This window comes from Rousettus aegyptiacus, unplaced genomic scaffold, assembly GCF_014176215.1.
Source record: "Rousettus aegyptiacus isolate mRouAeg1 unplaced genomic scaffold, mRouAeg1.p scaffold_m13_p_9, whole genome shotgun sequence".
Lineage (NCBI taxonomy): Eukaryota > Metazoa > Chordata > Mammalia > Chiroptera > Pteropodidae > Rousettus > Rousettus aegyptiacus.
In genome coordinates this window covers 74,150,118-74,174,052 of record NW_023416312.1, presented here as the reverse complement: position 1 = coordinate 74,174,052, position 23,935 = coordinate 74,150,118, and the positions used below count along the sequence as shown (strand labels likewise).

Here is a 23,935-nt window from a genome sequence, read left to right as displayed (position 1 = left end):
CTTTATCTTCTACTGATCACTTCCATTAAGTACTAAACCTGCAGTTTAAGTTTGACTTATAGCCCCCACATTGCTATATCCAATCGGCATTTCCCAGACTTCTCTAATATTTTACACTTCTCCCATTCTACTTGAGCCTGTCCTTTGGCTTCTGTGGCACCATTTTCTACCTGTCTTGCCTACTTTTTCCTGCTCCTTTATCCCTCAAATATTGGTGCTCCCAAGGATTTTGTCTCTGGTCCTTTTTTTTATTACTCTTCCTCACTGAGAAATATCTTTGTCCATTGTTTGAACTACTACTTAGGTTCATCAACCACTTGATTTGGACACAAGTATCTTAACTTTAGCAGATCTAAAACTGAATGTCCCCCTCTTCCACATATCCCTCTCTACCCTCCCCCACTCCACACACTAATTAACGCCCCCCCACACACAAAGATAACTACAAATAACTGAAATGCATATATTTTTCTATATTCCCTATCACAATGAATAGCATCAGCATCTACACAATCACTCAAGCGTGGAATTGGAAACCATCCAATTATCTCCTGCCACACCCTGACATGCATTTGGTCAATTCTGCCTTCTAATTAGATCTCTAGTCTGCCCTTTATGCATCTGTACTTCGTTAACCCAGTTTAGGATCATATTTTGGATATCTGGACTCTAGCAATAGAGACGCCTCCTACCTAAGTATCACCAGTCTTACATCTGCCATAATTTCTGAAACAAATATCCTGCTTAAAATCCTGCTGCACTTTTGGCCATCAGTATAAGACCAAATTACCTAGAGCATACAATTAGAGCTGGTTCTAATACCTTTTTCTAGCCAGGGGTACCTCTTGATCCATTGTTCTAGCTATGCCAACCTATTTGCATTCCCCCTGAAGTGCCATATTTTCTTACCCTCCTTATTTTTGCCTGTGCTGTTCCCTATACCTGGAACGCTCTTTCCCCATTACCTACATGATTAATTCCTACTCATCCTTAACAACTCAGCTTAGGTGTCAGTTTTTTCAAAATATGTTTTGTGTAACAAGATTGAGTATGCCTCTGAAATACTTCTATGACATTGTGTGTTGTCTGCCCCTATTATAGCCTATTTTGAAATGATAACCACCAATTTTCTCACCTGACTCTCACACTAGACTGAACATATTGAGGCAAATAATTGTTCTGTCAGGGCTAGTTTATATCTTTTCCCACTACTAAACGACCCAATTGCTATGCATTAAGTTCTTAGGTCTGCATTGTACAGTTGTTCATTTAGTTCATTTCATTAATACTTCACAATTTGCAGTGTTCCTGGAACTATGCTTCAATATCATAAAAGTTTGCCTCTGAAAGCTTACCACCTGATCATCAAGGAAAGGCTAATTATATTCATTCATTATCATCTGTTTAAGAAACCTGGGAAGTATGTGGTCATTTTATATATCCTTCATCCAAAATGACTGCATTTTAGGGAGTACTTAAAAGTGTATGATTTGGTTATTTGGAAAATTACTTTTGTGGAACATCTCATTTGCTGGTAATGAATGCCAATGGCTTTTTACCTTGGTGTAAAAAACAAATGTGTGTTGGGAAGTACTGTCTTTTTAACTTAAACTTTACAGAATTGAAATCTTGTCACTGTTTCTATACTCAATTGTCCTTTCTCCACATCTAGCTCAAGATTGCAGTGCTGCTGACAACTTCTTTGTACCCATAGTGGTGGGAATAGCTTTGGCAGGAGTACTTATTCTGGTGATGATGGCTTACTTTATTGGTCTCAAGTGCCCATAACGCTGGATATGAGCAATTTTAGAACCTGCAATCTGATTGATTATATAAAAATACATGCAAACAACAAGATTTTCTTGCCTCTTAGTTTTGAAACACTTTGCTCCTTAAGATTAAGATGTTGAAATTAATTCTTAAATCAGTCCCAACATTTTGAGTTAAATCTTTATTAGTAAAAACTCTTCTCTTTCATCAGCTTAAAATAAAAAAAATGTTATATTTACTGGTCCTCAAGTCAAACTTGTTAAAAAGAACATCAGTGTTCAATGTTCTTAGGTCTATCTCAAGAAGCCTGAGCCAAATTTTGATCCTAACCCAAGATACCATAAACTTATTAACATAGTCATTATATGAATAAAATATGTAGCTGTCTCTTAATGGAATTAAATATTATTTCACTACCAGTGTTCTGTTTCAATGTATAAGAACTATCCTGATTTAAACTCATCACAATGCCTTTGAATATAGTTCATTAAATAAATATTGATGTGGCATAAATACCTTCAGATAGGCTCAAACTTGGTTTTCAGTGGAATGTCCTCAGGACCATCAGCATTATTTAGATTATGTTATTTTTTGCTGATTTCTTTGAGTTCAAGTTAAGAATGAAGTAATATCTTGGGCTTGTGAATTTTTCCCCCTAGGTAAATAACAGATCCAAAAGACCGCAACAGGACTTAAACTAGCTTCAGAATAAGTTTCTTAAAAATCATTCCTTTTTCAGCAATAGAGACGGAAAAGATTCAAGCATATTTAACCACTTGCCTTTTTTTCTTGTATTATTCTCTTCTTTGGATACCCAATTAGCATTGAAGGATAGAAAAATTCTATGAACTAATTAGGACAGATTGTGTTGTTTCTATACTTCATCTTGTTGATCTCTAGAGCATTAAAATTTATTTAGTGTTGTCATTAGATTGGTACTTATGAAATGTAAGCTAACAGCAATCTCAGAAGGGATGCAGTAAAGCACAGCAACTAGGCTCTTGCTTCTTTAAGATGGCCCCTGTGGAGCAGAGCATAGATGGAGAGGTAGGGAGAAGCTGTTGACATTAAAATGAGCTAGATAATCAGTCCCTATTGAAGCGTACTCCTTGTTATAAATGCAGCACAGATATTGAATGTATAGACAAATAAGTAGGAAGCTTAATCAATAGACTTGAGAAGACTTTCACATTGAAGTGATTATTTTAGTAATTCATTCTATTTATATATTAGCTGGTTCAGAATTTCTGTAACTCAGATTACAGTATTTTGGTACCCTGTTATCAGTCTCCCAAGGCTTATAGTAAAATATAGTAAATCTCTTCAACAAAGGCTACCATAATTATGAAAATTCATGTATTCAGAACCTTAGCAACTGGTTTTCCTTTTTATGAATGTCAAAATTGCAAGAGGAGGAAAAGTAAAATTAGAGGAAAAATACAAGTTATTACTTAATTGTAAATCATAACAAATATCAATCACATTTTGTTAATTGCATTAGACTTATACTGGAAAGGACCTTAAAGAGTATTTACTCTAACCCTATAATTTTACAGAAAAGGAAGTGACTTCACCAAGGTTACATATCTAGTGGGTGACAAAACCACTAGTAAATAGTAAAACTAGTTTAAACTTGAAATTATGAGATCAGAATGGGACACTTAGAGCTGCAAGTACTAACTACTTTCAATAAATAACACATGATTCTCAACTTTGTTTAAGTGGTTTTTAAAAATTAATGAATTTATTTTTATGGTGACATTGGTTAACAAAATCCAGTAAGTTTCAGCTGTACATTTTAACAGTAAGTCATATATATATTAACACTGTGTGTTCACCTCCCATAGTTAGATTTCTTTCTGTCATCACAGATTTGACCTCCTTTACCCCGTCTACCTCCCCGCTACTAAGTATTTTTTAAAGTACTGAATATTGGCTTTTTCAATTTTAATATACTTAAACACTCCTATTTTGATCTCTGTTTGCTACTTCAAAACCTAAACCCCCTTGGATGGGATCATAAACATGGGAGGAAAACAGAAGGGACTACCTGATGTGTATCAGATGCTTTAGAAATAATATTGTATTTAATCCTCAAATACCTTATGATATAGGTATTATTACCGCCCTTTTACAGATGAGTAAAGTGAAGCCCAGTTTAAATAACCTGACCAAGGTCCTTTAGCCTAGTAACTGATGCGGTCAAGATTCAAACACGGTTCTGAATCCCGAGCTTAAATTGCACTGCACACACGCCCTTCCTGGTGATCCAGTGGCATGGACTGCATGCAATGTACTAGATTCTGCTATTTCTCTTACTGGCCACTGCTCAGCTAAAAATAATTGTATATAACCTGATAATTACCCATTGCCTGTGTGAAAAAAAATCATACCACATTTTCTTGACCCTAAGTCCTTTTTAACTTACATTTTATTACTCATGTAGAGTTCTTATTTATATTTTAATAATAGTTGTGGCAAGGGAGAAAAGTAGGGAAATACACACACAATGCTCTTAAGTGTAGATGATAGTTCTTTTCCCCAGTGCCTTTACATGATTAAACATAAAATCTCCCCATATCAGGCAAGCATAATTCTGTGTTTTGGATCTTTTCCTGTTCTTCCCTTAACTTCTGCTTTTTTGTACTGAGAAATTTGGCGTGATTTGAGATGAAGAGATAATGAGAGCTATAAGAGGATCAGTTGCTTAGAAATATTTGGGTGCATATAGAGAAGATAAGAAAATCGAGTAATGCCCTAAAAGACTAACCTGTGTACACTTTCAAAATGCTCATTTCTTGTTTGCTTGTTTCTGCTTAATTGCATTCCTTACTAATTTTCTTTTCTTGCTTTCTGTCTGTTCTATTTTAACAGCTGAAGAATGTTCTGCTGACTCTGACCTCAACTTTCTTATTCCTGTTGCAGTGGGTGTGGCCTTGGGCTTCCTTATAATTGTTGTCTTTATCTCTTATATGATTGGAAGAAGAAAAAGTCGTACTGGATATCAGTCTGTGTAGTCAATTAAATTTAGTGCTTTTGTTTTTTGCTATCACATTTCCATTGGCTAAAAGCCAGAAATTGTTGTGCAATCGATTGTATAAGATATGCAGACTAACCTCAGTGAATTGTTAGCTAACTTGGGCATGAGTAGCACTTATTTAAGAAAAAATGTGTTAAGACCAATTTCTGTTGTTTTTCTAGTTTTCCTTCCTTTGTTAAAGTGTAATGGAAAAAAATCATGGCTTGGAATATGTTTTTTTAGTAAGTAATAATTTTAAGCCTCTTTATCCAATTATGAAAGCATTTCTACTAAAGTATAGTTTTATATGTTGCAGTTACTTGTATTTTGCTACTTTTTTGACATTATTTGCAATATCAAAGCTTTTAGAGAATTTAACTTGTTTCAGGAAAGAAATTCAAGAAAATAATAAATTCATTTTCATTGGAGGCAAACATAAAACTTGGTTCATAATAAGACTTCCTTTTCCAACCTCCTGATCAGGATTACTTAAATCTATATTTTTCTGCTAGTTAAAAAAAAGAAAGAAATGGTTTCAAGATACTGTGTTTAATAGCAAAAGGCTGGCTGTTTTCTTCATTACTGTTAAGTGGCCACTATATTTTAACAAGGGTGCATTTTTTTTCCTTCTGGAGTTTGGAATATATGATTTCAGACATGACATCTGTGTTAAAGGATGATGTAAGATCTTCAGCTTTTTTTTAAGGTGTTGACATAAGGTGGATTATGGTTTTTTAGGATTATAATTTAGAATGTTGTTTTCACCCTTAAAGCCTTATCTTGAAAGTTAATTCATCCTCATACATAATCCATTAAAAAACGAAACACCAAAACCCTTCTATATTTTGTGCACCTTCTGCACTCTCCCATTCCCTATGTAAATAAGTTCTAATTGATATTTTAATGTATTGATTTCTTTCTTCTGAAAGGAGCAAGTGCTAACTCTAGAAGCAAGTGGGTCCTGAAGTGTCATCAGTCAGATGGCTGCCTCGCCAAGGGTGGACTGGAATTATTCTGTAAATTTGTTGACTTCTATAGAGATTTATATCCCAGTAGAGACATTCAGTGGCTCTGACTTTTGGAGTAAGGTACTAGAGACCACTCATCCCAATATCTGTTGAATTGCGTTTTGATGTGGAAGCACAGTGTTTTATTTCTCTAGGGCCCACATGGCTGCTTTGCTCACCTATTATTAGCATAAGGCAGGTGTTTATTTTATCGAGCTATTTTATCTCTATATAACTAAAAACAAAAGTTTTCAAAGATTTGCCTTCACATCTGTGGAATAAAAAATTAAGCTTAAACCTTAAGTAAAGGTAGTTTATTATTAAATACAAGGATCAAGTCCCCATCTACCTCTCAGCACAATATAGATGCTTACCACTGTATTGTTGCCCTTAACTGATGCCAGAACTCTTTGCCTATAACTGACATGAAAACATTCTGTTAAAAAGAAAGAAAATTCATCAACAGTTTCACCTTTATGCGTATCTTTAAAGCATATGTTCCAAACTGGAGTAGAAAGTCAGATTGCTCAATTACCTCTCCTTTAGCACTCTCTAGTTCTATCTTGCAGATTCAAGCCCTCCTCTCTTTTCTAAGTATGTAGAGAATGTTTTCTTCTAAAATGTTCTCCTGTGAAAACAACTGCTTGTTATTTGGTCAAAATGATGGCACCATAAAGAACAGTAGCTTCATTTCAATATATATTTTTCAGATGATTGTCTAGAAGCCAGATTATTTAAATCAGCTTGTGACCTTGTTAAATAAATCAATTGGAAATTCAGATACATTCCAAATTACAGGTTCATTTAAACATATTCTTCCTTTTAGGTAGGAGATTATTATCACTAGTTCTTCATCGGGTATCATGGCTTTATCTTAGATAATTAGCAAGTGTGTGTTTAATACTAACAAGAAAAAAAACACCGCTTCAACTCCAATAAAATACAGGAAGCCCCAACTCTAGGAACTAAATGTTCAATTAGCTTTGCCCACAGAGTTCATTTTTATGTCAGAACAACAATGGATCAGACTGTAGGACTTTGAGCTCATGAATAAAAACAATTGTTTTCCACCCAAACTTCTTTGGGAGAACTGATGCTTGCAGCTAAGCAAAGTTTTGGATATATCGATTTAATGAACTAATTAATACTTGCAAAATAAAGCATACTGTAGTACTCCTGTTTGATCTGATATGTGTAATTTTTAGATCTGGATTAAAAAATAATAAAGATCACACAATCCATATCATTATGGATAACTTCATTTTTATTCTATGTGCTCAGCCTTAAGAACTTGGATTTGTATAATCTATATTCTCCAAATTCTAGTCTCTTGAATTATCAATAGGAGTCACATGACCTCAGAGGTCTGCAAATTAACCCTGTGGCATCTTTAAGAAGGCATTAAAACCTTTAGTTCAGGCATTTCAAATATGGGGGCCTATCTGGTCAAGAAAATTTCAAAAAAAAACAATGTGAATAAAATATGGAAATCTAATGTAAGAGCTTCTTAATAAATATACTTGTAGCATATGTGTGTCTGCATTGATCAACCATACTCATTGTTGAAGTTCATGCCATTCTGAGCAAGAAGTACCTCAGCAATATGGCCAGGCAGAGGAGGACCTACCCATTTTCTGAAAATTCTTTCAAATTCCTTACAACACAGTCCAATGTTCCTACGTTATATGATTGGATTAAATGACAACACACTCCATTTTACATAAGGGACATTTTTGATAGCAGAAGGAATTAAACATTGGGTCTCTCTATAGTTTTTGAGTAATAGGGTTTCATATTCTGATTGTTAAACATTTAATGTCTTTTAATTGCAGGGTGGGGGATGGCCTTACCTTCCATTTGTGGGACTGATGAGGGGGTTTCTCAAAAGAACCTGTTTTTATTGTCTTAGCCAGTTCATTGAATATGCTTCACCACCCTGCACTTCACAAGGCCTCTAAGAAGCACTTTAAGATTACTGATAGCAAAAAGAGTGGTTCTTTATATGTTGCCATGAGGGTTACCGTGCCTCTAAAAGGTCAACTTGGTGGTTCATCTTTTTAAGTTCAATGTATATACTCTGGATGGTAGAACTGCCTTTAGAATTCTGATGAAATGTTTTTTCACTTTTACTATCTGTATTTTCATGATGGTGTAAATTTGAGTTCCCTTGTTTCAAAAGCTATGTATAATGAACAGGAGAAATCTTGTGTCTACAATGCATTTTTCATAGGGAAAAGCAGCTGTAGTTATTATTGAGCAGTTACAGTGCTGTGCACATTACACACATTATTTCATTTAATCTTCACTGCAACTCTGAGATTGGGCAGTATCATTTCCAGCTTACAGATAAAGTAACTGAGGCTTGAGTTGGTTACTCAGCCAAAGTCACACAAGGAGTAAGTGACAACACAGACACTTGAGCCCAGTTGTCTGTTTTCAAAGACCATGCTCTTAACTACTATGCATCCTGGTTTCTAAGGAACAATCAATTTTTTTAAAAAATGTATGCTTTACATTAAATGATCACAAAAATCTTACTTCTGTACTCTTCTATCCTGTTTATAGTCACCCTAAAAATGGTCTTCAGTATTCTTAAAATAACAAATTTTGTCCACCCTACATGAGGGGCAGATGGACATTGTGTGAACATACTTTTTGAAAGATCAAACCAAGGCCAATTTGTGCTGTACCTCATCAGTAATGTATAAGCCCTCAATGTTACTTTTTTGAGAGGAGCCTCATCTAATTATTCTGATCACATATCATTATCATTCTCCCCTCAAACTGTACTGCACCATGAATCATTTTGACTATGCATTAGTGTGTTTAAGATACTAAATGGAACTGTCTCTCCTCACTTTCCTTAAATTAATACCATCCCTAACCCAAGCCATCCCCTGGCTTTAAGTGCAGTATAGCCATGACACTCAACAGTCTTTGCTAGGTGGTTCTGAGCCCCAATATGCATTTCCTATTCTCAGATCTACAGCCTTTTAAAAAGGATTTCAAGGAACCCTTACCAACATACTTCAAGTTTTCAGCCCTAATCTTCAGTACTCCCCTCCCTACCTCATCTACTGTTCTCTTGGGTTCACTCCACTCTAGTCATAATGGCCCTCTAGCTGTTTCTCAAAGACTCTAAGGGTGCTCTCACTTCAAGGCTCTTGTAGTTGCCCTCCTTTCTACCTAGAAAAATAATCCCTCAGCTCTCACACCTCATCCTTTCATCCCATTCAGTTCTCTTTTCAAATGTCACCCAGTCAGTGAAGCATTCCCTGACCACCCTATGTAAAATAGCACTCCCCGCTTCCATGACTGTCCATTCCCCTTACTCTGTTTCACTTCTTACTTATCACCTATCACCATCTGACACTATATATTTTACTTAATCTGTGTTTCATGTTTGTCCCCCACTATAAAGTAAACTTCATGAGAGCAGAAATTTTCACTGCTATTCTGTCCCCATCCCTAGGACAGTGCCTTACACATAGTTCACCCTGAATAAATATTTGCTGAATGGATGAGTGGTCATCTTGTATAATAGTTAAATATTTATTAAGCACTTAATACCTTATTTCATCAAATCAAAGATGCCACCAATTATAAGATAGATATGCCAATTAAACTGGTCGTGAAAACCCTACTGATTTCAAAGATATTAAAATGTAAAAAAAATGACATATCTTAGAATCAATGTGTGCCAGGAGCTGTGGAGTGTGCTATACGTGGATTATATCATCTACCATTAATCCATCGAATGTATCTGGAATTCAGAGCCAAGCGATTGGAGGCAATGTATTTAAGCACTCTGCCATCATAGCCTCTCTTTAGTATGACATACTGGTTCTTGTGTCAGTTTCATTCTCAAAACATAGGTCTGTCTCAATTGTTGCTATAATTTTTAATTTTAGAGCAGACAGAATATTTAATACTCATTTTTCTTCTTTTAAATGCTATATAGCATAGCATGGCAGGTGTGTCAGGATAGAACTTGAATATATTGTGATCTTTTTCTTTTCCACAGTCATTTTTTCTGTCTTTTAGTACACAGTGGTGTGACCTTAGACAAGTTATTAACCTCTCTAAGTCTAGGTTTCTTTATCTGTAAAATGGAGGTGATACCATTACCCATCTTGTAGGGTTTTCAAGAGAATTAAATAACAATGCTATCAAATACATAGCAAAATGTGAGCTTTTTTTTAATGGTATAGATGGGGATCTTTTTCTAAAGATGACAGATCTCAAATGTTTAGACAAGATCATGGAAGGAGGAAATGAAGAGACAATAAGACTGAGATAAAATCTTAAGGAACAGAAATCCACTCAAACTAGGTTTTAAAAAGAGGAATGAATTATGAGGTATAGGGTAAGTCTCACATAATTCAATTGAAGAAAGTACATCTGGGACTCTGAGGAATAGAAAGTTAAATTTAAAGCTTCAACTGAGAGAATAAACAGACAATGACCACAGGGAAATTTAGAAAAAGATCAATGATGGGTGATAATTTGTATTGCATTTATTAAAATGTTATAAAGCCAGAATCAAATGTTAAATAGATATAAAAATAGACCAATGGTTTATCAGGCAAGACACACACACACACACACACACACACACACACACACACGCTGATGTGTATTTGAGTTTTAGTAAAGGTGTACTTTTCAAATCAATGCGAGAAAGAATGGAACATTGAAAAATGATGCTGAGATATAAGGTTAATTATTTGGGAGGAAATACATTTAGATGCCTATGTCACAATAAATACCAAAATAAGTTCAAGGATGACTAGAGTTCAAATTTTTTAAACTATAAAAAATATAGAATCAAATATAGATGATTATATATATTATCTCAAAATAAAGAAGGCCTTCCTAAGGATAAAATAAAAATAAAAAATGACAGTGATAAAGAAATAAATCTCAGTATATGAAAATGTAATACTTCTGATCATCAAAATGCCACCAGACACAAATTTAAACTACAAACTTGGAAAATACTTACAAACTTAAGTGTGACAAAGGGTTAGGTTAATAACCTTACTATCAAATACTCACAAAACAAGATGAATATTCCATGAGTAGATTTGAATAAGTACATGAATAGCTAAATCATGACAGAAGAAATATAAATGGATAAGTAACTTGAAAAAATGTCCCATCTTTCTAGTAAGCAAAGAAATATAAATTAAAACAAGATATCCTTCAAACTGGTTAAGATATGTTTAATGATGATATTTACTCTTGGCCATGGTGCAGAGAACTGCCCACCAACATAACATTGAGAGTGAAAATAAAAACTTGAAAACAATTTAAATACCCAATAAAATAGAAGTAGTTAAGTAAATTGAAATATCAACATGAAAGAATGTTATATGGCCATTTAAATCCACATTCTCAATATGAATATGTGACTATGCTCATGTCTTACTGTTAAGTGAAAAATGAGTGTTAGAAAGAAATATGTACCATTATTATGTATATATATGTATAAATATATGCATATATAGAGATATATATATGGGGTGTGTGTGTGTGTGTGTATATATATATATATATGGATGTATATGGTGTATATATATGGTATACACACATGCACACATAAAACTGCTCCTTTGCCACCAAAGAGGTGCTTCTCCCTGTCCCTACACCTTCCTCCATGCTGGGTGCAGAGTCCACCATAGGAAGGGTCCAGATTGGAGCCAATGCCACAGTTGAGGAGGCTACAAAAAAGTATGTACCACATCTTGTCTTGATATATATGTATATGTATATATGTATGTGTGTGTATATATATAATTACATTACAATATAAACAGCAGTCATCTCCAGGTTTTGTGATTACAGGTGGTTTTAATTGCTTTTCACATTTCTGTTTGGTGAATCCAGTTTACTTTGATAATCAGGAAGGGCCTCAGGAAAATTATTTCCCAAGAGAGTGAGTTTTTGAATCTCCTTGGTTCTCCTCTCTCTTGCATTCTACTCATAAATGACCTGGCTCCATGAGAGGACAAAGCCTCCACTCTTACAATAATATATCAGAGCTCTCCTCTCATTTGAAACATGTTTTTATCAAATAAAAATGATTTTACATTGTTCATTAGTCCAGTCACCTGACCTTTACCATGCATCATGCACAGCTCTCACCCTCAAAGGGATGCAGAAGCACACTTATCACTGGTCTATTGTCTCCTGTGACACCTGAGAGGTACTTCTCCCCATCTCACACTTTTCCACATGCTGCCTGCAGAGGACCCCCACAGGAAAGATATAGATTGGAGCCACCACTTCTGTAGTTGAGAGAGGTGGGAATGAAAGTTGATGACAAGGGGCTGTGTGGAGGTGGGGCAGGAACATACCAACCACCACATGATGTTCCATTTCTTGCATCTCTACCTCTGCCGGTTTTACCAAGCTGACACCACTAGGAGCCATGTCCACAATCCTCTTCTTCCAGCACCTTCTTTTCTAGCACCAACATTTCCATAGCAACCAAGCCTGACTTGCCATCTCCACTCATTTACTTCTCTCTCCCCTAGACTGCCTCTATGACTCAGAGTCCTTCCATTACAGTCAGTTCTCAGTCAAGGTATTAACAGACCCCCGTTAACTGCTATTAATTGGTAAGAGTAAAAGGTTGAGGCACTGTGATGCAATGGAAAGGGCATGGAGTTTGGTACCAGACAGGTTGGGGTTAGAACCCAGACTTCACTAACTCCCAACTAAATGACTTTGGGTAAGTTACTGAGTTGCCACAATTATAAAATTGGAGTAAAATATTCTTTTTGAAGAACTATTAATAAGGGTATCTATTATATCTATACAGAGCTGTGACGGTTGCCAATGGGATAATGGCCATGAAGTGTCACATAGTAGGCACTCAGTGGTATGAGTAGGTACTCAATAGGTATCCTTTATACGAGGGGTCCTAACAGACCACTACTGGTCCTTGGCCTGTTAGGAACTGGGCCACAGAGCAGCAGGTCAGCGGCGGGTGTGCAAGCAAAACTTCATCTATATTTGCAGCTGCTCCCCAGCACTAGCATCACTGCCTCAGCTCCACTTCAGATCATTAGATTCTCATAGAACACTGGTCTCTGGTGCCAAAAATGTTGGTGACCGCTGCTTTGTACCCATTACCTTATCATCACCCCTAAAGGTAGGAGAAAGGAGCCAAAGCTTTGGGGGGATCAGAGAAATTCAGTAGCTTCTTCAGGGTCACACAGCTAGTGAACAGCAGCACAGGTATATGAACCCAGGTCTCTCTGGCTCGAAAGCCTGGGCTCTTCCCTTGATAATTTACTGCCTTTACCTGAATGTGCCCAACCCAGAATGAAAGGATAATTGACAGTCAACGTTGATGGTTCTGACCAAAGATTCATGCAGGTTGCTATGAAAAAAGTCAGTGCTGAAAAATTGGGTAATCACATTGTTATGGAAGAGCTATACCCAGGGATGGGTCTGTTTTCATACAGATCTACAGACATTCCGATGGACATCAGAGTGTGTTGTGAAGCCCTTAATAAACCAATCAAAATGAGATCTAGGGTGATTTGTTTGTATTACACTATGGATTACAAACAAAGGTTCTTAAACTCCAGGGGACATCAGAAACACCTGTTGGCCCAACCCCCAGGACTTCAGGAGTCAGGTCTGGGGTGGAGCATGAGAATTTGCAATTGTAACAAGTTCCCAAGTTCCCAAGTGTCCCTGATGCTGCTGGTCCAGAAACCACACGCGAAGAACCACCAAATTAAAATGTACTATAACATTCTCAAGTCTCATTGGTGTCCCATCCTCCCAAGATCCCAGAGTTCTATCAGCAGCACACACAAGAGTATCACAAAACTAATCCCAACCCATAAAACCAAACTTTTATTTTATGTCCCTGATGGTCCCCCTTCCTCCTCAGTGTCCTCCCAAGTAACCAAGGCCTCCTGGTAATCAGGCCTCTGAGGGAAGAGAGATAGCTGGTGGGTCAGGATCACTTCTGTGTTCTGCCCCGTCCCTGCCCCTACACAAAGTAGGTAGCAAACCACCTCCCTTTGCCTCAGGGAACATTTGTCTTGTTAGCAGACTAAGTCTGGCTATTTTCCAAAATCCTGAGCACCTTTATGGTATTGTGTATAGGAGGGAGGGGGCAGTGCTTTGGAGAACATAAATACAGGAGGGAAATTTCTACTCAGAGACTGGGCCTCAGGGAAATGGATTCTTCATGCATATAGGGAGGGTGGACCCCAGGCATTAGGTCTCCCAGCCTAGCAGTAACACCTCACCTCTTGTGCCCCCACGGGCCAGGAAGCAGCAGAGGTGCCCATCTTTGAGGAACCATGTAGACCTGGACAGACAGGGTAGCAGAAACAATCACAAAATGGATTGAAGGCCCCACAGAAGCTCCCACCCCATCCCATATTTAACTCGCATGAAGAGGAGGGGCCCTTCAATAGTGAATGAGATTGAACTTTTCACTTCAGTGGGATGGAAAATGCAGATTTAAACTGTTGCCTCTGAGCAAACCTGCCCTTAGATACCCACTACACAGAAGACACAGCAGGCAAGTACACACACTTTATTACTAGTTAGAATCAGAAAAAAAACTGACAATGGTTGAGCTTGATGAGCTAGGCTCTCAGGAGGGGGCTCTAGGACGTCTTTTGTTCAGACTGGAGGCTTATCTAAGCTCCCACTCCTTGAGCTCCACCCTGGCTCCCTACTTGCTTGCAGAGCAGCTTCCTCAAGGGAGTGGAGAGCCAGCAGAAAATACACCAAGTGGAAGACATGGGGTCCAAGGGCATTCTCAAGAGTGCCTGTCCAAGTCCAGTCTATTTTAAGTCCAATTAGCCTCCCAAAAGAAGATGTCTGTCCTTAGAATTCATTTTATTCTTCATCCACTCATGACAGGAAAGGTGCCTCTCATGGGGGCAGCCTGGGGCTGAGGGCTTGAGTGTGTATCCAACACTCTCCCAAGCACCGTTCTTAAGACGGTTATCCAGTGGTCTTTCAGACAGTCAAGACAGCTGTCCCTCTCAAGGGAAGAAATCAGCAAGAGTATCAGAAAAGTCCCAATCCTATTTTTGTGGGATATTTGCTTGCCACTGCCCATTTGTCTCCACTAAGATTAATGTGATGAGCAGTTCAGTCGTTTAAGCCCTTCCATAAAAGTCTCTGACTTTGCCCCCAGAATCATAGAAATGGATCTTGACATTATTTCAATAGGGTTTACCCAAAAGCCACAGTACATGCTAGGCAAAGGAGACACCCCTGGGTCTACACTCTTATCTCAAATTAGGCTCTCTACTGCCATCTCATCAAACTCATCAAACTGGGTTATAATGCATGCATTAGATAATAACATATAATTGTATTTCCTAACATATTAGATAATAACTATTTGTTCTATTAATTAATGAATATAACAATAAAATTGCTACAATCTCTAAAATTTAACACTACTTTCCCAAACCCCTTTGACCTGTGCTATGCCAATCCCTTTTCCCCAACAGAAGCTGTAAGTTCTAACAAAATCTGTCTGCTGTTCCTTGTTCCAAGATGTGTATCAGTATGCCTCCTTTCCCCTGATTCCTTCATATTCTTTTTAGCTCCAGCCAGTTGAGGTCTCACTGAGGTGAAGGCTGCTTGCTGAGAGCCAGAAGGGCATTTTGTGAGGATTCACACACTGGGAGCTGGGGCTTCTTCAGCTTCACATGAAGTTCCTGGAGCTTAGAGAAACAAAGAACAGGCTCTCACCTATGAATGTTATAAAAACCAAATCAAGAAACACATATGAATGCTGCTGCAATTTACAGCACAATAATAGCATTCTCAAGGAAAAGCAGTGTTCCTAGAATACAGTGTAACTTACGTTCCAAAAACATGGTTATTCTCCACCAAAGACCTAGTACTATGGGAGAAAGGAGGTTAAAGAGAATACAGAAAGGAGAAAAAAGAGAATGTTTCATCATGTCAGTCACTCCTTGGTGTCAGCCAATTGGTAGCAGCTATCCAGAGTCTACCACCTGTGAATTTAAATGTAATCAGAGAAATTTTCATTTAAAAGATTAATGAACATATTCAATAGAATCTCATCTTCCTTTAAAACAGTACACATTATATGCATAGATGTATAATATGAAACTGGGGGATAGAGATCCATATGTGGAAATAGGTATATAAATGTGTTAAAATGATTATTGCTTGGTGATAGGACAATGAAAATTTTTGTTTGCTAGTTTTTCAGATTTTCTATGATATAAATAAAAGTTAGTTTTTGATCAGAAGGGGGCCTCCAGAAATTGATTTCTCTTTGGAGTATGTGTCACTCTTTTTCTACATCCCTGAATTCAGTGAGGAGCTTGTTTTGGATCAAGGCTTCCTACCTCTTGCATTTATTTGCAAGCTAAGTGTCAGAAAAAACTACGCTCTATACTATAGGCTTTCCCAGTCCCTCCTCCCGAGGTCTGGGGCAGGTTTCTCCTATTGCTAGTATTCAAAGGTTTCCTTACCTTTTGGTAGCGTGGGCACCTGTCCCTGAGGTTGCTGCTTCCTTGGGTCTTCTTTGCTCTGGCTGTGCCCTGAGGAGTTTATGAAATGGGGCCTCACAGGAACTTCTTCTTGGCCTTGGTTCCTCTGGTCAGGCTGCGGGGCTATTTCCTCCTGGGACCCAACTGCAGGCCACATGTCAGATGGGTAGATCATCCCAGTAGGCATCTGGGGTGGAAATGCGGGTCCTGCTGTCTCATCTGTTTCTGTGACTACTGTGGGTGCGGGAGGCGCTGGGTACGAGATTGCCGCTGGGAATGGTGTGGGGTACGGCACTGGCAGAGGGGTGTGAACAACCTGGGCCCAGGGATTCTGGGGTCCTGGCACATGAAGAACACCTGTTGTCAGGGGAATCTGGGTGCTCTCCCTCTGGAAATCTGCATCCTTCCTACGCTGCCTCATTTCGGCCAGCACCTTGTTCCGCTCATCTGCATTCAGAGGCCACACATCATACCCGAGCCGCTGGGGTCGGGACTCAGGTACGACCTCCCGTGACTGCTTTTCAGCCTGAAGCAGCTGCCGGCGTAGAGCTTCGCGGTCGTCCAGTGTCTGCTGCAGGTCTTCTCGCATGCGACGCAACTGCGAGACCAGCATATCGCGCTCCTTTCGCAGCCGCTGCAGCTGGGAGGCCAGAGCCCAGGCGGCGGTCTCGCGCTCTTCCACCTGCTCCTGCAGCCTCCGGACCCGGTGCGCCTGCTGCTCCCGCTGCCTCGCAGCCACACGTACGCTCAAGGCCAGCGCGCTCCAGGTGCAGGCCCTCTTGACGGCCCGCGGTACCTGAGGGTCAGCTATAATGGAAAGCAGCTTGTCTTCTATCTCGTTCCAGGGCCGCGAGCAGAAAGTCAAGTAGAAGTCCGGGCAGCCGCCATTACTGAGCACCTCTTCATTGATGAATAGGACTATCTCGCTGTGGCGGAAACCGCTCCTGGCGTCACCTAAGTCCACGGCCATGGCCGCCGCGGCCTAGTCAGTAGACCCCTGCTGCTACTGTTGTAAGCAGTAGCCGCCTACCGATCGGCTCCTCACCTCCTTGCTCAGTCCTACTTCAGTCCTTGCCCAGGCCAGGCCTGTTCGGCCTTCTTCCTTTCTCACCCGCTCGTTCTCCTAACAAAGAGTGAAGCCAATTCACTTACCACATCAACCCCTACAGGGGGCGACGGGGTACCACGTCATAGATACGGGCTCTGAATTACGCCGCAAGGCGTGTTGGGGCTCACCAGCCTGGGCAGTGCGCCCCCTACTTGGCGGGCAAGTTGAGCGGCTGCGCTGGGCTGTGCCCGGGACCTACTTTCTTTGGCACAATGCCTCCTACAGGGCCAGACGGGTGGGTGACTGAGTTGGGGACTTCAGTGAGCCCCGAGACAACTGTTTCTAAGAGCTACTGAAGGACAACACCCAGACAAGTGGAATGAATTTCTAACCTGGGGGTCGGGTGAGTGGGTCCATGGGTGGCTCTTTTTGGTTCAGTTCCCTCTCCTATAACTCTCAATTGCTATATCCAACTTTCTATACAGTCTCAAGCTGTCTGCATGCTTCCCTCCTCTTCCTAAGCAAATGACCTTGGCGTTCCTCTCATTAAGAAAAACGAGCTATTGAGCCACGAAGTCCCTTAGCTTTCCTTGCTAAAATAAACCCTATCTTCATGGTCTAGATCCCAGCCCCTCCCATTCCATTTTCTTGGGGACTTCAATACATCTTATTCTTCCTGTATTTGTGGCATCTCCCCTAATTTCCTGGGCTACTAGATTTTTTTTTCTCGTACAGTAAACCTGTTCACATTCTCTCTGTCCTTAGAATAATTTCCTCCCTCTAATCTATGCCCTGGCTTTTCTCTCTTCTTGCTAGAAAGTAGTCTACACTGTGACCACTTCATTGTGTTCCCTTCACCATTCGGCCTGCTGCTCTTTGGTTTTTTCCCTCCCCCCACCCTACACCCCCCAAAAATGGTGAAAATTCTCTGATAAGGTTACCAGCAGTCCTTACCTTAGTACAAAAGCCAGTGGATACTTTGAAAGTTAGTCTTCACATGATTTTTCAATAGGGTTTGATTCTATTGGCCACTTCATTTTTGACATTCCATCATGTTTCTGTGACATCACATTCTATTGATGTTCCTCCTATCCCTCTGGCTTAACTTTCTGTTTCTATGAACTGCTTGTCCTTATTCCATCCAAGGCCCCAAAGTTGATGTTTCCCCAGGATTGTCCTCACACCCCTCCTCTTTTCATTCTATATGCTCTCCTTGGATGAGCTTACTCACTTCCATAATTTTATTTTATTTTTTATTATTCCTCCCCCCCTCGACTTCCACCCCTGACCTATGGATGTTTCCATCTCCCCTAAGAACTGGATCTCTGAAGGTGGGGTGTCTCCTCCCACATGCTCGTGGCACACACCTGGGGCCAGGCACACCCAGGGGGCCTGGTGCACCTTAGGTATGGACCGTGGCTCCACTGGGGTGCGAATACAGGACCTTCTGCATGAAAAGCAGACATGCTAACCACTACTCTATGAACCACCCCACACTCCCATATTTTAAATACTAACTCTAACACAACTGTCTATTTCTCTTAATTATTAGATCTATACATTTTTTTCTTTCTTTGACAGATAGTTATTGAACACATAGTATGTTCACTTGACAAAAAGTGGTGGAAAATATTGAAAAGTTCCCAGCCCTCATGTCATTTATATTCCATTGGTGGAATAATAAATGAAAAAAAGTACATAAATAAGCATTGTGATATGTGACATCAAGTTAATGTATAAAGTTGATGTGAGAGATAGAGACTACACAGGGGTTTGAGATTGTCCCCTCTTAAGAGTTTAAGGAAGGTCTCTATGAAGTGACATTTGCACTGAGACTCAGAACTCCAGTGGCGAAGGTCTTGATATAGAAAAGCTTCAAATTTTCAAGGACTAGGAAAGATCACAGTATGATGAGAGCATGGTAAATTAGGGAGGGAGTGGAATAAGATGATGTTGGAAATATAGACAGAAGTGTCATCTTGCATGACTTCAGAAGCAATATTAAGAATATTGAATTTTATTCAAGGTATGAGAGAGCAACACTGTAGTATTTCTAGTGGTGGTGTCATCACATCTGAACACAGGTTTACTCTGGATATTATGTAAACTAGAGATTACAGACATACTTCAGAGATATTGTGGGTTTGGTTCCAGACTACCACAATAAAGCAAGTATTGCAATAAAGCGAGTTACATATTTTTTCCAGTGCATATGAAAGTTATGGTTACACTATACAGTAGTGTGCAATAGAATTATGTCTAATAAAACAATGTATATACCTTGATTTACAAATACTTTATTGCTCAAAAATACTAACCACCATCTGAGCCTTGAGTCATAATATTTTTGCTAGTGGAGGGTCTTGCCTCCAATTTGTAAAGGCATGCCTGCGAAGCACAATAAAGGGAAGCACAATCAAACAAAGAATGCCTATATATGGGATTAAGTGTATAAATAGGGATGACAGTTTGGAAGCTGCTGCAGTTGACCCAGCAGAACATGATCATGATTTGGCTTAATCTAAAGTGGTGTTAGCAGATGTGGACACATAAAGAGAGATCGAGAATATATTTTGAGAGTAAAATTAACAGGTATTTAGATTGTTTATATGGGGATTGTAAAGATTGAGAGAAAGGAAGGAGGCAAGGATGACTCATAGTTTTGAGGCTTGAGTAAGTAGGTGGATAGTGGTATCATTTCTGAGATGGAGAAGACTGGGAGAAGAAAGCAAAAACAAGAGTACTATTTCAGAGATGTGGTTTGTGATGTCTCCTAGCGACAAGCATGGAGATATCAAGTAAGCCTTCTGGGATATACAGGTCTGGAGCACAGGGGAGAAATCGGGTTTGAAATATAAATTTGGATATTAATAATGAATTGATGGTATTTAACAACTATGGACTTGCATGAGATCCCTTAGGAAGAGAGTGAATAGAAAAGAGGACTGAGTCCTGGGGCATGGCAACATATAGAAGCATAGAGTGTACTCAGTTATTAAAAGCCCAAAACTGATTCTATACTAATTCTTATTTAACTTTTAAAATCATATAATTATGTTATATACCATTTCAGTCATAGAAAAATATGAAAAGCTCCCCATATTATTTTGTATAACCATTATAATATGATATCCGATGAGAAAAATATATTACCAAAAAGAATGCTCTTGACCCACCTCATTTATAAATACAGCTGCAAAGAGGTTGTACCAAAATTTCTATGTTACTTTTGGTTAATATCCAAGAGCAATTCCTTGTGAGATTCTTGCATTATACATGAAGGATTATAATAACTTAAAAGTATATCACAAAAAGTTAAAGGTGTATATTGTTAAGTTAAAGGTATATATTCCACACCATAGAAAAAAATGGATAGCTCTCTAGTTCATTGTGTGAAGCCAATACAATTTTAATTGCCAATCAGGTAAATAGTGTGCAAAATCATATAGTGTAAAATATACTGACCAATTTACAAAAATTCTATGTAAAATGTCTGTTTTTTAAGGGTCAACACTCATGGAAGGTGGACAAAGAAGGATTGGGTCAGTGGAGAACCCAACACATGATATAGGCCAAACAAAGACTTGGGTGATCCAGCAAAGAGCTCTGGAATGAATGTTATCAATCAGAGTGGTCCCATATCAAACTCAGTTACTAGTTGTGGGCTGCCCCAGGAAGGATATAACTTGGGCAAAAAGAAACTGAAGCTGAGGCACACCCTGAAGAAGCTGACAACTACATATGATCTGCTGACTGCCCTTTCCAGAGTTGAGCAGTAAATTCTACCTTGAAGAGGGATCTCAGTAGTATATCTCTTTGTCTACCACAATATATCATTTGTGCCACTTAGATATATTTCTCTATATATAGTTGGGGAACAGATGTTCCAAGACTCTAGAAGGTCTTTCTTCCTGAGGGGAAACTTAGAAGGGAGAGGTTAGTACAAACTACAACTAACACTATAGCAGTTGGTATTGGGTTCACAATTGATAGACATCATCTCACCTTCCTCTAGTATCCATTCTAAATTCTATTCACCCTCAGTTACCACCTCTGCTGCCACAGTGGCTTACATAGTAGTGAGTATGAAATGGTATCTCATTATGGTTTTGATTTGCATTTTCCTAATGACTAATATTTAACATCTTTTCATATGCTTATCATCTACTTGCTTTGTTGTTGTTGTTTCATTAAAAAATATTAGGGTTATATTGATCAGCAAAACCCAATAAGTTTCAAGTGTACAATTCAACGGTATACATATCCTTCCACCACCAAATATTTGACCCCTTTTACTCCATCTACCTCCCCCTTCCCCCTTCCCTCTGATAAACACTAATCCACTGTGCATGTCCATGAGTCTCTGTTTGTCATGTTTATTTGTGGTTTTTAAATTTATATCCCACATATGAGTGATATCAGGTGGTATTCAACTTCTTTCTGTCTGCCTTGTTTCATTTAGCATGATTTTCTCAAGATCCATTCATGTTGCAAATGACAGTATTTCATCATTTCTTATAGCCGAATAATATTCAATTGTATATATGTACCACAGTTTCTTGATTCAATCATCAACACTCCGTTTGCTTCCATGTCCTGGCCACTGTGAATAATGCTGCTATGAACATCGGGGTGCATATATATTTGTTTTTAGATTTTTTTGGCAAATACCCAGAAGAGGGATTGCTGGATCATATGGTAATCCAATTCTTAGTTTTTTGAGGAAACTCCATACTGTTTTCCATAGTGGTTGTACCAATTTGCAGTCCCACCAGCCGCATAAGAGGGTTCCTTTTCCCCCACATCCTTCCAACACTTGTTATTACTTGTCATGTTGATGATAGATATTCTAACAGGTGTGAGATGGTATCCCGTTGTGGGTTTGATTTACATTTCCCTAATAGCTAGCGAAGTAGAGTATCTTTCTGTTTGTCTGTTGGCCATTTGTATGTCTTCCTGGGTCTATTCAGGTCCTCTGAGTCTAGCCAGGGGTTTGTCAATTTTCTTAATCTTGAAGAACCCACTCTTTGTTGCATTTATTTTCTCTAGTGTCTCTTTGTTCTCAGTTTCATTGAATTCTGCTGTAATTTTTATTATTTCCTTCCTTCTGCTGCCTTTGGGCTTCATTTGTTCTTTTTTTTCTGTTGTAAAATGTAGTGTTTGGTTGTTTACTTGGGCTCGTTCTTATTTTTTTGAGATAGGCCTGTAATGATATGAACTTTCCTCTCTTATTACCACTTTTGCTGTGTCCCAAAAGTATTGTTATGTTGTATTTTCTTTCTCATTCGTTTCCGTATATCTTTTGATCTCTCTTTTGATTACTTCTATGATCCAGTCATTCTTAAGTAGTATGTTGTTTAATCTCCACATATTTGTGGTTCTTCCAATTTTCTTTTTACAGTTGATCTCCAGTTTCAAAGCATTATGATCAGAGAATGTGCTTTGTATGATTTCAGTACTCTTATATTTGTTGAGGCTAGTTTTGTGTCCCAGCATGTGGTCTATCCTTGAGAATGTTCTATGTGCACTAGAGAAGAATGTATAAGCAGCTGGTGGAGATGAAAGGCTTCGTAAATGTTAATTATGTCCAGTTGGTCTAATGTGTCGTTTAAGGGTGTTATTTCCTTATTGATTTTCTGTTTGGATGATCTGTCCATATCTGACAGTGAGGTATTTAGGTCTCCTACTACGATAGTGTTTTGGTCTGTTTCTCCCTTTAGTTCTATTAGTAATTTCTTTATATATTTTGGGGGCTCCCTGATTGGGAGCATAGATATAAATAAGTGTAATGTCTTCTTTTATATGGCTCCCTTTATCAATATGAAATGTCTCTCAGTATCTTTCTTTACCTTTTTTATCTTGAAGTCTATTTCATCAGATATAAGTACAGCTACATCTACTTTTCTTTGGATGACATTTGTTTGGAATATCATTTTCCACCCTTTCACTTCAAGTCTATATTTGTCCTTGCAGCTGAGTTGTGTCTCTTTAAAGCAGCATACAATTAGGTTTTGTTTTTTGGATCCAATCTGCTACTCTGCGCCTTTTTATTGGTAAGTTCAGTCCATTTCCATTTAGGGTGATTATTGAAATATAAGGTTTTCCTATAGCCATTTAATCTTTTGTTTTCTGGTAGCCCAGTGTCTCCATTCTTTCTTTGTCCTTGTGTTTCTGTCTGTTATTTTAATTTGGTGGAGCACTGTAGATTTTTCCTCTGGTCCCTCTTATTTTATGTTATGTATCTCAAATCTGGATTTTTGGTGTGTGGTTACTATTAAGATTATGTAAAGGATAGTTTATATATTCCATTTTCTTCTGTGAGCACCTTATTTCCATTCCCCTTTGTGAATTTTGATCTTTACTCCCTCCCCTTTTCTGTTTTTTTTAATCTCAAATTGTCCCTATGTGTGCTTAACGTTCATTTCTAACTTGTAGCAGCAATTATCTCTTTAATGTTTAAACTCATAATACCCTGTTCTTAATAAGGGTTGCATTATCCTGCTTCTGTCTGCCTCTTAGTCATCTTACTCAGTTATGTATTTTTTGTCCCTTTGTTTCAGGTGGAATGACC

At 38.5% G+C, this 23,935-nt stretch overlaps 2 protein-coding genes across 2 annotated transcripts in view; one reads left to right on the top strand and one right to left on the bottom strand.

Moving 5' to 3' along the window:
* Positions 1 to 7,037, top strand: part of LAMP2 (lysosomal associated membrane protein 2) — a 36,021-nt gene extending 28,984 nt beyond the window's left edge. The window contains exon 9 of the mRNA XM_016122091.2: positions 4,645 to 7,037. Coding sequence (XP_015977577.2) covers positions 4,645 to 4,787 — 143 coding nt within the window. The 3' untranslated portion in view covers positions 4,788 to 7,037. The remainder of the gene's footprint in view (positions 1 to 4,644) is intronic.
* Positions 7,038 to 16,275: 9,238 nt separating this feature from the next.
* On the bottom strand, positions 16,276 to 17,288 carry LOC118607747 (testis-expressed protein 13D-like). Its single transcript, XM_036226556.1, has one exon. The coding sequence runs from the start codon at positions 17,284 to 17,286 to the stop codon at positions 16,276 to 16,278; it is 1,011 nt and encodes a 336-aa protein (XP_036082449.1). The 5' UTR covers positions 17,287 to 17,288.
* Between the last annotated feature and the right edge of the window lie 6,647 nt (positions 17,289 to 23,935).